This window comes from Chlamydotis macqueenii, chromosome 5 (assembly GCF_036417535.1).
Source record: "Chlamydotis macqueenii isolate bChlMac1 chromosome 5, bChlMac1.mat, whole genome shotgun sequence".
Lineage (NCBI taxonomy): Eukaryota > Metazoa > Chordata > Aves > Otidiformes > Otididae > Chlamydotis > Chlamydotis macqueenii.
Window position 1 is genome coordinate 67785857 of NC_141560.1, and position 15487 is coordinate 67801343.

The window sequence follows — 15487 nt, forward strand, 5'->3', positions numbered from 1 at the left end:
GATCCGTCTGCAGTGAAATGCTTGGTGATTTTAATATGCAAACCTCCTACGGAGATGATGTCTCATTTTAATTATTGTTTCGGTTTAATGGGTTTTCATTAAATTAGAGGATGGAGCAATTACCAGGGTGAATAGCTAATGTTACAAAGGTAAGTTCCCATGACTATACAGCAAAAGCAGTACTGCTAGAGAAGGTGGAAAAAACAGTATAATTCAAATGTAAGCTCTCCTTTTGCATGATGCAAAACTACCCTGGCAATAAGTGTTCTTACATCGCTGTCATTTTGATGTACACGTTTGTAAACTGCTTTATGACTAGCTCTCTCCTAACAAAATTAATCTAGCATTTAAAATTACATCTATATATTTGACTCCTTTCAGGAAGCTATTGCAAACCCAATCCTAAAACTCCAGACACCAGGGACAGCAGAATTTTGAGCCACTAAAGAAATGAAACAGAGACTACCTATCAAATCAAAGTTTCTCCCCAACCAATAATTTAGTTGATTTAGTGCCTTAATGTTGGACTCTTCATTTCTTGAAAACTGGCCTGACTTCAGCACTAGCTAGAATGACCACACTCATGTTAATTAAGTAGTTGTCAGAGAGTCTTAAGTCTTTTGTTTGCTTTATCAGCATTTCAAACTGAACCATGGAAACTGAGTACTCTGGAACAAACAGAGTAGCAGATATCACACAAGACTTGGAAACGAGGACATGCTCAGAGAGAAGGCAACCACCTACATTTCTCAAGCCTCAGCCAGCCAAAGGGACTCTAGGTGATGGAGAAAGCACAACAGCAGAAAGCTGTAACAAAGCCTACAGTCAGAGACTGCCCCTCTCCTCTGCATATGGGTTTCACATCTGCAGGGCCCTTGTCTTTTCCACCCCAATGGACAGAATGACCAAGCCATCTCTCCAGCAGCAGAAGGATGGGCAGCAGGCCTGGGTACATCCATCATGTTGCGACTGATGCCGTCTTCAAAGCATTTGGCTATTACAGAGCAAAATCAGGAAACTGGAGTAACCCAAAGGGGCTTGCACAAAGCTTCCTGCGAGAACAACACTGCTCACCTTTTTGAGCGCTACATACCACCTGTTGTTACTCAGGCAGCCACTTTTCCTGGTTTAAAATATTTTAAGCAGCTACTGAGCTCAGGCTCGCCTTCTCCAGTAGGCTCTGTTGTTTCCTCAAGGGGCTTGTGCTGAAATCAAGACTATTTACAAACAGATGATCCCTTAAATTAAATGCTTGGTAGAAATGCTCCAGAAGTTACACTACCACTAAAATCACATAATCTGCTCTTAAATCATGTGAGTTAATCAAATTACATGCATTGTTAGTTAATTAGTTCAGGAGTCACGATTATAATATCTTCTCCACTGTGTATCTGTATTAGATAAGGCATCACATCACTGTGACTAGAAAGTTAAAGACTGATATTTGCAAATTTGGAAAATAGTAACAGCATTTGAACAGAAAGAGCATGGACTACACTAGCAACACTGTCATGTACGAAGAGAGCCAGTGCCAATGTATGCAATGCTGGGAAGCAGCAGTAATTTCTAAGAATCGTTACTGACGTGTTGTCCATTTTCCAGGAGCAGCGTCCACATCAGGGATCTGTTTTCAGGACATACTAAATGCTAACGCCACATAAAATAATGAGCCTCCCAAAAATACTGTTTCTGTTCTGGCTTCATGCCAAAGCAAGGTAAGCAATTTTTTCCTCCCCTTCCACAAAACATTTTCAGGTATGCTCAGAGTCACAGACCAAAAAAATTGGAAGTGATTTTTTTAAAAATTATAACATATACTGAACTTGACAAAACATGTTCGTCAGCTGCATTTGTTTAGAAGATATGCAAGTGAAAAGAGTACCAGAAGGCGAGGAGCATCTTGAACCAAAAATCAGATACAAAAGCAAAGTTCTACAAATAACTACTAATTGTAGTTTGAACTTGTTTCTTCCCACTATAACCTTTAGTGTGTTTGTATTCCAGAAAAAAAAAAAAGAAAGAAGCATTTTCAATAGAGCATGCAGAGAGACTGATCTGTTTGTATTTTTAAGCTATATGCAATAAATCTGATTTCTCGTTTAGTACTGTTCCTTCTTACAGGTAATAATAAATGCTACTCATACTTTATGGCAACGGTATTAAAAATAAATAGCAACATCAAGTACTTCTGAAGTACTTTAGGATTCCAAAGTATAACATGAATATGACAGATATAATCAACAAGTAACCCATAACCTGGACTTTCAAATAAATTTTAAATACCAGATCCCACTGAAGCAGGAGAGAAGCTGAACGCCTAAATTATTTTGACCCTGGTGGAAAATCCCAGTCTAACTTAGAATTCACCTGCCTGATGAAAACCTGCATTCTTAAACGCGTAAATCAGAATACTAGTTTTAAACAGACTATTAACAGGGAAGTTTCAGCAAAACAGGACCTCTGACTCATTTCGTGACTTGCAGAGAGAGGTTAAAGTGCCTAATGCTACTTACGGCAGCTAACAGACCCGCCTACACCTACACAAAGATTTTAATTTCCAGTCCAGTAAAGCCTTTTATCACAGGAATAACCCAACTAAAGGCAATGAAGTTATTCGTAAAGTTCAAAGTAAGCATACGCTGAAGTACTCTCTTGGTTCAAAAACTCTCAATGACTTGACACTCTAAATTGTTTTTTAATTACTTTTAAAGTGTTTAGCTCATTTATTACTAAAATCTTATGGTTTTTCCTTTATTGTCCATATATTATTTATACAGGCACTAAACAAATGTGTTTCACGAACTAATTCTCCCTTCCATTTTCTTTCCCTCAGAAAAATAACTTCCACGTTATTGCTAAAGCAAATTAAATCCCGGGTGTCTGTTTTATTTATTAACTGCACAATAATAGCATGAGGCATAATACATTTGTCAAAGCCCTTCTCTACTGAAGTATAATGTCTGCTGTCAGCCTCTTTACAATTACGTTTATATTCAATATTCTAGTTGTCTTTGTTTCTTGGAACACACATAAGCACACATTTATATATCCTCCCAAAATACGTATAAATTCTACTTGTGAAGTGTTCCACACCGCACTCCAACAAAGAATCGTAAATACAGCTAACGTACTTAGTCATTCCCCACAAGTTTTATATGAATTATTTGAGAGATTTAGGAATTTTCAAAAATGTCACAATAATAACTGTTTTATCTTTTTACACCATAATTATGATTTGGAGCATTGCTTTCCTTATTTCACCCAAGCATACCACAACTCATGAATAAAATATGACAACTTTGATAGCATCCATTGCTGTGGGTTCATCCGTAACAGCAAACGTGCTCGGGGTACTAAGCGCTCCCTTTTGCTCCATAAGCCTTTGTTTCTGAAAATAAGCTTTTATTTAAATAGAACTGCCACATGTGTCCCCCGCTTTTTTGCATTTCTTGCCGTTAGCAATAACACCAGCAATAATGTTTACTTTTTTTTTTTTAATGACTACGTTTTGAAACAATTAGGATGGCAGAAAGCTAGAAAGGCAGAATATCCCATCTGAAAACTAGCACTTGCAAGACATCAAAAAATATTAAAAGCACTGCCAGCATCAGAGAACAAAAGGCTAACGCAGAGGACTATGACTTTTAAATGTGTGGGCAATACTGTTATTAAAAAAGAAACTCAATTTTGTTCTGGCTTCATAATTAATTATGATGAAGTAAATCTAAACAGCTTCCACCATTTCCCTAATACAATTACTGTAACTAATACTGCATAGTCCTCCTACCACAACTTGTCAGTAGATTCCCTTAAAAGGAAGGCTTGGGATAAAGTGCAGTACATGAGGTTTCCAAACCATCGGCATTTACCAAATTATTAGACAAACGTCATGTTTTAAGGCTGTGCTGCTTCGTTTTCCAAACAGCGTGATGAACATCCGGAGAGGCCTCCACAGACCAAGAAAAATCATGACACACACACACATACAAACCTTGCTCTCCTCCCACACATCCTGGCTTTGTTATTTTCCCCAGTCCCCAAGAATAGGCTTTAAAATTTCAACACTGTTATGCACAATCAGCCAAAGTGGAAAGAAAGAAGCAGAAGCAGGTCTGTATGCCATCTGTAGACAGTCCATCATAGAAGCAATGAGTATTTAACTTCCAAGATTCAGTTTTATATGTCTTGCGCTCTCAAAGCATCTTTGCTGCCTTTCAGGTAACAAAATATAAAAGAAAAAAAAATGAAAAGAAAAGAAAAAAAGAAAAAGAAAAAGAAGGGGGGGACACGACACAGAACTAAGCTTTATGACACAAACTTGTCCGCTGTAGGAGGTGTCTGTTCCCACTGATGCCAAATGGAAAACTCACAGCTTCAGAGGGAGGAGTCACCGGTATGAGCAAGGGGAGGACAGACTCAGTAAAATAATCCATGCAGCTGCAGTGACCCTATACTATTTTTTCCTATTTATAGCACAGAGGACCAACAGGAAACTCAGCTGTAACTATGTAAGAAACATTATCACCTAAGGAGGGAGGATGGAGGACAAGCTGTAAAGAGAGAATTTTAGGAAGCCAAAACACCAGTGCTCAGCTGCAGTATTTATTGCTGCAAAAGAGTGAATAACAAATCCCTGGTGTCAGAATTATAGAATCAACTTTACTCTTTTAGCAAGTATGCAACCTACATAACTACTGATTTAGATGAATGTTTTAGTGGACATCAGGTGCCAGAAACAATTTTTTCCTCTGTTCTGTATTAAAAAAAAAAAAAAAATCTAATGTTCTGCATTTTGTACCATTGAATAGCCACAAAAGGCAAGGCAATCATATGACATAATGCCATAAACCAGCACAGTACGACATGATTACTTTACACCATTTATACGGCCAAAATGAAAAGTAGGAGAAAAAATGTCCCCCTCATGTCATTATACACCCACACTGCAGGCAGCAAGATTAATCTAGAGTTTGGCATAGAAGTATGTTGAGGCCTCAAGTAGCATCTAATTTTTATTCTTGATAGGTAGTTCAAGATAGCAGGGTTTTTCACCACAGGAAATGGTCCATGCCCGGCTCTTGCATTAGGTCTGATTATATCTGCCTTTGTGTACTTTTTTTAAAGGTACAAAATGTAAAAAAAAAAAAAAAAAAAAATCATTTGTTGTGTTTAAATGTGATATTCATTTCAAATAACACCCCTTATTTTTAGGAAAAAAGATGTAGCTCTCTTTAGAAGTAATTTAATCAAGTAGGATGAGTTTAAATATTCTTATCAAATGGATCAAATTAACAAATTTCTTCTAAAATTGTTTAGAAAAGGAGATCCCTCTTGGGGTCAAACCCAACTATAACAGGCCATTTTGTTTCACTGCCTGTAGTGAGAACCCAGTTCTTCATTGTTGCTTTTCCCTCTCTCTGCATTTCAAGCAGTTTTAACTCAGCAGCACCAAGTAATGCTCTGATTCTGCTCTCTTTTACCCCAGCACCTGTTCAGCAACCCAGACCTGCAGTCTCAGGTGCAGGGACTTGTCCTGAACTTGGGCAGGATTCTTCACCCAGTGATGCTCAGCACTGTGCAGGGACTCTCCTCAAGGCAGCACAACTCAGATATTGACTCTGCTTCACCTTAACTTCCCAGGACTGGAACATCCTGTTTGATAAGATATTATAGCATGATATTCTTACTCCAGTTTAATACATGTTTACTAAACACATAGTTCATAAAACCTGATTATGTGCAGTATGGTATCACTTAAGAGCATCAGTTTGCCAAAATCCTTTGCAGGAAAAAGATAATTTTGTGTATTTCCATTCTAATGAAGGTATTAAAAACTCAGACTGTTATTCTTGATTTTATCTAAATTGATTTACTTTCATTGTAAGGACATAGATGCTCACATGGTGTGGAAGCATGCAACTCTTACTACCAGTACCAGAAACTAATTTCTCCATCTCCCTCTCTGCACACAGAAAATAAAAGGTCTCTGCTCTTCATTCTCCTTATCTTTATTTCAGGACTTTGTCAACAGGTTGCCAGAAGCATGCAAGGCTTTTAGTACACTACAGAAATACTGAAGTGCTTATCCCACTTCCGCTCGGCACTTGCCACCATGGCAATGAAGATAGACAAGTAGCACAATTATTGTCTTCCAGAAAAGCAAGAATAACTGCCAAGGACAGAGGCACTGTGTGCTCAGAATTCTTTCCTAATGATTACAGACATGATGGGAAACCCAAAAAATGTCAAGTAACAGAAGGCAGCATGACAACATTCAGGACGAAAAAAAAATAGAAATTGGTCTATGTCATTTAATGTGACTACGTTTCTATTTTAGTCTACAGTTCTTTGGGGTGGAGCATAGGAGGGTTTGAAATAAGAGGATATGGAACAAGAAACTCTGCTAGGATTTACAAGTTATACCTTCATATCAATATGCTGGATAAATTTTACTCCTAGACGGCGTGGAAACAGCCAACACTGGATAGGTATATGCGAGTATTTTAAAAACTACTTCTGGGAACTGACAAAGTTAACAGTAGTATATGTATCTTCAGAGCCTCAAAGCATTGTTCAATAATTATGTCTCAAGTGATCTTTAATTTCCTCCACTGAAGGTGATTCATCTCACTCATCTCCTCCTAGCTCATTGTATTCCAACTCCAGGTCATTTTTCTGTTCAAAAATGGTCAGTTTTGCAAAGGAAAAAAAAACAAACAAAAAAAAAAAAAACAAACAAAAAAAAAAACAAAAAAAAACAAAAAAAACCCAACACTTAGCCTAATGATTTCATTGCCAAAAAGAAAAAAGTACATTGTGTATACAAAATGCATTAAAACATTAGCTATATTAAAGAAAACAAACATAAACTAGAAGTTGGACAGCTGTTAGGGTTAAAGTCTCACAGGCAAACCTTGCTCAACCCTCTGGGAATGCATAGTCCAACACTGGTCTTAATCACGGAACCACACACAGATTTCCAGAGGGCTGTCGTCTCAGTAAGTGCACAAAGTAAAGAATGAAGAGCAAAAAAAATATTTATTTAACAAAGATCTGAAGTTTTGCTTTATTGTTATTGTTCAAGGCCCACCTTGAACAGTAAATCTGCTGTATTCAAATCCTTCTCTGAAGACAGACCAAGCCATGACGAAGTTAATTATTCCACCACAGCATCCCTGACCTCTACAAATATTAATGAATTCTTTTCACACCACTTGTTACAGCAAAGGGCATTAGTACCTCAACTTTGCAGGTGAACAACCAAAGCACAGCAAAATTAAGGTTCTAAATCACTAATAAAAAGCTACCTTATCCAAGTTGTATTCTCCAAAAACATTTGTTAAAAATTAGCACACATCACAGATACTTTACAATGCTACCAAATGTGGACTTTCAGTGCTTTTCCCTATGATGCTGGCTCTACCGTAAGCCGCTCCTACTCACTTAGCCCAAGCCTGCAGTCCTTGGGTTTCCCATCCAGGCGCTAGCTCCCTGCCTCTCCAGGCTGCTTCTCCCAACTGCTGTCCACAGCTCCCCTTACTGTGCTCTTCATCCCTGCACCACATTCCCTTCCAAGTCAGAGTCCTTGTATCGTTCTTGTCACTGCTTCTCTGCTTGGCCATCACCCACTTCCTTCCTGGCCCCCAGCTCCTCACCACAGCTGTTTCTCTGCTCTCCCCTCCACCTCCCCACCTGAGGCCTGGTTTCCTTGCAGGAGAAGCACTCAAGATCCCAAAAAGACATCAAGACCTTGCTTTCTGTCCTGCTGATGGATGCAAGGCCAGAAACCATCCCGAGCAGAGAAGTCACACTTCCCTCCATCCTCTTGGGTGCAGCCAGCCCAGCAGTTGGCATCTTATTTTAACTCTTATTTTATCGGTGTTTTAAAGAGCTGCTTTGACAAAGGGCTGAAAGCACTGAGGGAACTCTCTAGCAGCTCTCCTGGATGGCGGGCCAAGCTGGAGCTCGTAAAAGCCAAGGGACACCCCAAGGGATGCAGGCAGGCTGGGCCCTATTTCTCACCACCCCACAAATCTGGCCTGGTCCCCACCATCCCCACGCAGCCGCAAGCCGCCACCACCATGGGCAAGCAGAGGTGTCCATCACTGCCTTCCAAGCCAACGGACCCTGAAAGGAGATCAGCTTCAAATAAACCATTAATTCTGCTGTCCTCCAGTGAGAGGAGGGTCTCAGAAGGGAGGCCTCGGTGGAAAGAGAAGGAAAACTGGCAAAGTTCAGCGTCGAGGAAACAACAATACCTGAAATGTTACCACATGAGGGGGTAAGAGGCTGACCCACACCTCAGATGTAGATATTATTTTTGCTTACACATACAAAGGCTTTTTATTTGACAACAGCTGCCTTTCCCTCCTGAGGTCCCAGGAACCCGGGACAGGTGCCCCACAGGCAACGCAGGGTAAAACCCCAAATTCACCCACCTCTGTGGAAACCAGCATAGACCTGCATGACAGGGCACATAACGGGGAAAAAAAACCTCACTCTTCCCTTTTAAAAAAATAAATGAATAAAAGTTCACAAGGTCGAGGAGTTTGCAGAGTTTCCATGAAGACAGACCAGGCCTGGGTGGGGAGGTGGGGGCTGGTCCAGGCCGGACATGGCCTGTTCCAACCGCCCTGCCCCTCACTCGGGCTGGTGGCACCTCAGGGAAAGTCTATTTTAAAAGGGCAAAAACAACTCATCAGGCAAAAAATTTATCCAGCTGGAGGGAAGCAGCAAGCGAGTGGCCGTGTAGGTACACGGCTGCGAGCTCAGGTGGGTGGTGGGTGATACCTGGTGGGGAAAAAAAAAAAAAAAAAAAAAAAAAAATTGTTCCTTTCCTTTCCAACAGCACAAGGGCCATTCTGCTTTGCCGACTGTGCCCAAGTACCGGAGGACTGGGATGGCAGCAGCCTGGGGAGATGTGCTCAGAGGCCCTGCACCACTGCTGTCCTGACACCTCCCAGCATCCCAACATCACAAGGTATTCAGATACCACCAGGCATGGAAAAGGTACCAGAGCTACTCTCTTTTACTACAGCTGAAAGCAGCACAAAGATTCCAAGCCACCCATGTTGTGCCTTCCTAATTTTTCTGCTTCTGTAAGATTTCTGCTCTGTAAAAACGATACTGCTTATACTTAATATTTGCTATAAACATACCAGGAGAGATCGCACAGAAAGCAATGACTCTCATTACATTATCTCATGTAAAGAAGGACCAATGTCCTGAACTTTAAAATAAAGTTTATCTCTCCTACTCACTGCAGACCTCCCTGCCGTCCACCCCAGGAAGAAAAATTGCAAGTTTTCTACTTGAGCCATTATCTGCTTCCTCTCATTCAGTCCCTGGCTCTTTTCTGAGCTCTGCAGCTTGCACACCTTGCACGTTACGCTGGCATAATCAAGCTTTAACACTTGAAGTGGATTAAACCTCAGCTGTAGCGCAGAGGTCACTGAGACTCGAGTGAGATGTTCACACACTTACAAAGGAAGGCAGCAGCCTGCTCACACGGCCTCTGAATTTACAGAGCGCACCTCAGCGCTGAGCTACTGCCCCACACACGTAGCCATGGTTAACAAACGTATCCGAAAAACTGTGCTAGCAGAAGCAGAGCTAACATTTCTGATATAAAGGGTACGTGCCCGCTTCTGACAATAACGGCAAACCCCTTGGACTTTGCACTGCAAAAGCTGACTTCTAAGACTTGGACTCCTAGAGCGGGATCTGGAAACGTGTCTACTCTCTAAGTGAGGAATTAGCAAGTCAAGGAGGAAGGTGTCTAAAAAAAAGAAAAAATCAGAATCTATAACACTGAGAGAAAACATCAACGGAGATGGATGTACCGCATCTGGAAACTGAAGCAAGTCTACTGGGAGGCACCTCAACTCCCCTTGGGACTGCAGCTTTGCTCTCTCTTTTGACCTGAAGCAGACGGCCCTTTTGTTTCAGGAGCTCAACAAGATTCACTCTTTTCTCACCAAAACATTGCCTTTCTCTGTCCTTTAAGATACTTGTTATTCTTTCACCTTTCCTGTTGGAGCTGCGATTCTATGGAAAACAACTCAGTAATCAGCGGTGGAAAGTAAGAAGAAGGAGCATGACCGAACTCTGTGCTGCAGGAGCTGCAGGCCAGGTGTTTCTCTTATAAATCCAGTGGTTGTTTGATACAAGAAATAGTCAAGGAAGAAAGGACTAGATATAGCTAGACTTATTAGAAAGACCATTCCTAATTTAAAGACTAAGTTGAAAAATACTGCCAGATTACTAGGAAAGGAAACAGCAAAGCCTTAATAAACTTCTTGGGGGAACTGCTTTATAAGTAAAGGCTTTAACCCTCTGTTAGTTCAAAAAAGATGTTCAGAGAAGAATTAAAAAGAAATGGGTATAGCTGACAGGTTGTAAAAGGAATAAAATTTTACTGCCCCAATGAGAACTAAGCACAGAACAAAAGTCAGACTGGTTAAGGTAAAGGCTAAAAATTGGGCTCAGTCTGCTTAGAAGCAGTACAACCAGTTAAGCATCTCCTCTTGCCTTATTTATAATGAGAGCTTTTCTCTGCCACTGAATGCAGGATCCTGCTGAGGTTCCACCCAGACGGTCAAAGCAAGCCCTGCTTCCCCGCTATCTGAAACATAGAACAGGACTAAGCCTCACCAAGTGAGCCATGCCTCTCTGTTTCCTAAAGTACTAAAAATTCATACTATAATCCTGTTCCAGGAACTTCTGTTTCATTTTGTCGTGTTTGTAAGGTACTATTTACAGATGTCGTGCAGGCAATGTTTGTGAGCTGTTATTGTAATGCATCAGGTGGACGATTAATATTTTCAGTATATTTAGGTGAGGTAGATTTCCGACCCACCCCCAGAACAGTTTCCCTGAATTCTCTGGACTCCTCATTGGAGGTGAGGAGATACGGGGTCAGACTCCAGGATCTTGGGTGCCTCGTTCCCCACAAGCACTTAGGAATCTCCAATCGCCCTCCTTTGTCCCTTCATGCTAGAACAATCCATCTGGACACAGAGACATTTTCCCCACCCTTGTTCATATAAATAAACAAAAGATAAGTAATTAAGACACCATAATGTTAGGGATCTTAAGAGCTAGAGTGCAGAACTGCAATTGTGAGTTAAATATGTACATTTCATCTAATTCACACTGCCAGCACTTACACTGCTTTTTTGATTCCCTCATCCTCATTTCAGGGAGAATGGAACTGAAACACACAAATAATGGAACTGATCAATCAAAAATCCAGCTGAAATACTCTAATAATCAAAGCCCTGCCCAACAGGACCACTCAGATGGCTACACTTAATTATAGGTTTCTATGCTTTTCTGAATTAGGAGCAGATTTGCCCGTACAAAGGCAATCCACATCTCTGAATTGCCACTTCGGTTCTATCATGCTGTCACACAATTTGCAACGGAGCTGAATTTGTTCCTTTGCTGTAAAGCCGCTTCACACAGAAATCACACAGTTTCAGCTGTTACTACCAATATTATTACAAAATCAGAGTACTCCACTGGCTTCACTGAGGTTGTCTTGCAGTGAAATTGCTAACTCTCCAGGGAAAAGATTCCTTCTACATTTTCTCTAGGATAAATCAAATCATGACATTACTCCCCACAAACTTTGTAACAAACAGCATGTCACTTAGTATAAGGCAGTTAACAAATCTGATAAAAAAATCTAATTAAAAATAATAGTTTCTCTTTCTTTTGTGCATATCTTCCCAGCACTCTCCTTCTTCAGTTCTTTTTGCCTCTAACTGCAACTGAAAGAATGCCCAAAACTTATAAAGCTTTCCTTTTCAAATCATTTAATTCACAGAAAAACACTCTTGCTTAGGAAAACCATCCATATTTTCACTACAGCAGTATACAAAGCTGTCTGGGTTGGGGAAAAATTACCATTTCTCTGCGTCAAAGATGTAGGCTTCCAGGGACACACAAAGGAACACTCTCAGTCTGAACAGCTCTAGTAAAGCCATTTTAGGAAATATGTCTTACAAGACAGAAAACGATCCACGGGGAACCTTTGTGTAAGTTCAGAGCCCCGTTACACGGCCGTAAGGACACTGCCAAAGGCAGCAGGCCAAACTGTCCCTATGAAAACCTCACGCCAAAGAACATACACACAAACTTTCTCATTTCCTAAAGTAGGAAATCCTCAGCGGTGAAAGCGCATGAGTGAAGAGGTCTTCTAATGTGCCTCCGCCTCCAGGAGAAGCAGTTCCTCCCCTGCCCAGAGCCCACTCTGGAGCAGCATGGCACAGCGAGGCATCGCATGCAATAACTACTCGCACACGGTAAGAACTAATCAAAGCAAAGCTTTGCCGAAAGGACCACGTCTTGGAGAGTGGAATAGCTGGTCCAAGAAGACACCGGAATTTTGAAACTAAGCACAGACTTCCAGTCTTTTCTCTCCTCTAGGAGTGTCATGTTGGCTCGGGTTTTTTTGTGAATATCTGTGGGGAAAAAAGTATTACTTCTGATTTAAACTTAGCAGCTGCCCATACATTGCCCTGAGTTCTATATCAGTTTTACTGTATGGCAAGATAAAAAGCAAAATTGAGTATCTCCTGGTTCCAGCCAAAGGACCTGGTGCACAGCCAAACTGTCGTTGTGAAGTAAGTCACCTCTGTTAGTAAAAGGGAATTCGTACAGCTACCGACGTACTGCTGACATTTAACAGATAAGAACAACAAGGGAAGCAGCCAACAAGGCAGCCTCGGACTTCCATCCCATCTGACAGCAGCAGCAAAAGACCCCTCGCAGACCTCTCTCAGGATGGCATAACAGACGAAAGGTCTTCAGTCTTCTCCCAGACCAAGGGCTGATGAGCTTAACTGAAGACATTTTCCTAAGCCATCTTCCAAGAAGTTTTATATTAAAGGTGATACAGATGTAGATTTGATTTGCCAGAAGAATTTCTGTTGTGGGAATTTAAAAAGCTTTATTTACCTAATCACAGACTTCAAGTTATTTATTCACTTTGTACGGTGAATTTCTGTTCAGTGCTTCCCACAAGCATCTTCAAATTTATCTGCTCATGTGAACTATACAAGCTCTATCTTTTTTACGCTAGTCTTCTCCAAGTTTACAAACAGGCTGGTTCCTCCAAAGCCAAAAGAACTGAATATCCAGAACATCCTCACCATTAGCCTTTCAAAGCTCCTTTCGCTGTCAATGGTTTCAGTTGGTGTCCTGAAAAACGCATCTAAGTCTTCTTCCTTGCACCTCTGACCACCAGTCTGTGAAAGCTCACCACCACAGCTCACATCAGCGCGGTTGCGATTAACTGCACGGAATAGCAATTGGAAGCACTGAAATATTTTAAGTCAGTTCAACCAATGCAGTCTAGAGGAATGACTGTACTTTAATATTGCTTGTGCATAATACATAAACCTGGAGTCAGGGTATCGGGAGAAAAACAGTTGACATCTTTAAAGCAATAAACTAGTGCCCTTCTTCTGGACACTAATCTGATAATCAGTGAAAATTATGCTACTCATTGCATTATAAAAGATTGGAAACATGACTAACAAATTCTGAGAAGGCCTCCAGAAGTCTCTCTGTTCTGACTTCTAAACTGACCTTGGCCAGGTAAAGAATGAACTGAGATTACCGACCAGCTTCTTTTATTACTGACAATAAAGTCTGTTGGCTTTGCAGATCCAGAACTAAAGCTAAATGAGATCACAATCGTTTGCCTCTAAAAACAGCTACAGAGGACAGATATCAAAAGGTGGGACACTAACACACACACACTTCAATCCAGAGTAAAGCACAGTAAAGAAAGAAACAATCATAGGAAGTCTCCACAATAAAAACGTTCCTAACTGTGCTTTAATGTGCACATTAATCTCAACTGATACAAATGTCATTCTCGCCTAATAAGCATGTCATAGCAACTCAGTGCTTCCACCCCACGGGACGCTGCCTTTCAATCTGGACCTTACTTAAGTCCACGGTAAAACTTGTTAGTTCATCCAGAATTTCAGTCACTAAAAATAAAATTTAAAAAAATAAATAAAAAAAAAACCCACCACCACTTTAAAACACTCCACAAGCATTATCTTAGAATATTGAATGAAAACTCCAATTCAGAATGACTTATTCTATACCTTGTGCTTAGCTTGGACAGTTAAACACAATACTGTTCAATTTTTTCACTTTAACAGTTTTCACAAAGCTGATGACAGACTTGCTGCATGTTACTAATCAGCGTCAACATATTAAATGTTTTCTCATAGTTAACACAGCTTCAGCTGTCTGTGTCTCTGCATGTATACAATCACAGAGAGAAAGCACACAAGAATACAACCAAGTCTGTGCCTTGGAACTGCTTTGACATATTTAGTTGTAAATAAATATTGGGGAGTGTTGAAAACCTACCCAAAAATACTTCCCTAAAGATCTCCAACCTCAACTACCTGACAGCACACTTTAATTAAAAAAAAAAAAAAAAAAAAAAAACCACAAACACCACCATATGTATTTCAGGAAAGTAACAAGGACTATTCCCATAAAAACAAAAGCAAGCAATAGTTAAGTGAGTCCATCATTACAGGGAATCAGTTAGGCATCAAAGCTCTTATGGGCTCATGCAGACAGGAGTGAGACGAGAGAACTAAGAACATTTGTCTTACCTTGGAATAAAAATGCTTTGCTGGCATTGTGTAGTCCCGACACTTGTGTTACCCCAAGGGTTGTATTCACAAGATCCAGTTCTGTAATAATATCAAGCTGTAAGTCAGGATCCATTCCAAATCCTGCAGCTGTGGAAGGCAGAGAGAGAGAGAGAGAGTTAGATCAATTTTTATTTCAAATCAGGTAATGAAAAGAATGGAGAAGAATATCTAGTGCAGACATTTCCAGTACCTTCACACTCACACACACTCTCTGTATACAGTAATTACTTATAAGGCAGTAACTCTGCCACGAGAAAGAGAAGATATCCTTTTCCAATTCTTTCAATTAAAGTATTTCTTTTCCACAGATTTTACTACACACAAGTTAAAACATTCAAAAACTGATCTTCATATCAGTATCTTCATAAGGCTAAAGAGTAATAAATAAATGAAAGCATAACCACCTATGCAAAAAGATGAAAGAGATTTGCAGCATTCATCTATTGGCTACATGATTTCCAGGGAGACGTCAGGACTGAGAATTCCTCTCACACTTCATACCTAGCTGCAACTAACAGATCAGGCCCCACAGCTCGCAGCGTAAACATAATCTGTTTTCCCACCTGGACAAAATGATCCCAGAGGAGATATGGTAGCAGGGCAAAGGACACCATCCTGTAATCCAAGAGTCCTGGGTGACTCACAAAACTGTTTGATATTGCTTTGGAAGCGCACCTCCATATTTCAGCACAGCTGGTGCCTGTGAAGCGTGCCAAAGCCTACCTATGAACAGCAGACATTCATTCACTGCAACCAGCAGTAGCAGCTTCCGGTCTGCAGGAGCACCTACTGGA

At 40.6% G+C, this 15487-nt stretch overlaps 1 protein-coding gene across 3 annotated transcripts in view; it reads right to left on the reverse strand.

Annotated features, from left to right (window-relative positions):
- NELL1 (neural EGFL like 1) overlaps positions 1 to 15487 on the reverse strand; it is a 304499-nt gene that overhangs the window by 285401 nt on the left and 3611 nt on the right. For all 3 annotated transcript variants that reach the window (XM_086749374.1, XM_086749375.1, XM_086749373.1), the window contains exon 2: positions 14652 to 14780. In XM_086749374.1, the coding sequence (XP_086605500.1) occupies positions 14652 to 14780 (129 nt within the window). The remainder of the gene's footprint in view (positions 1 to 14651; positions 14781 to 15487) is intronic.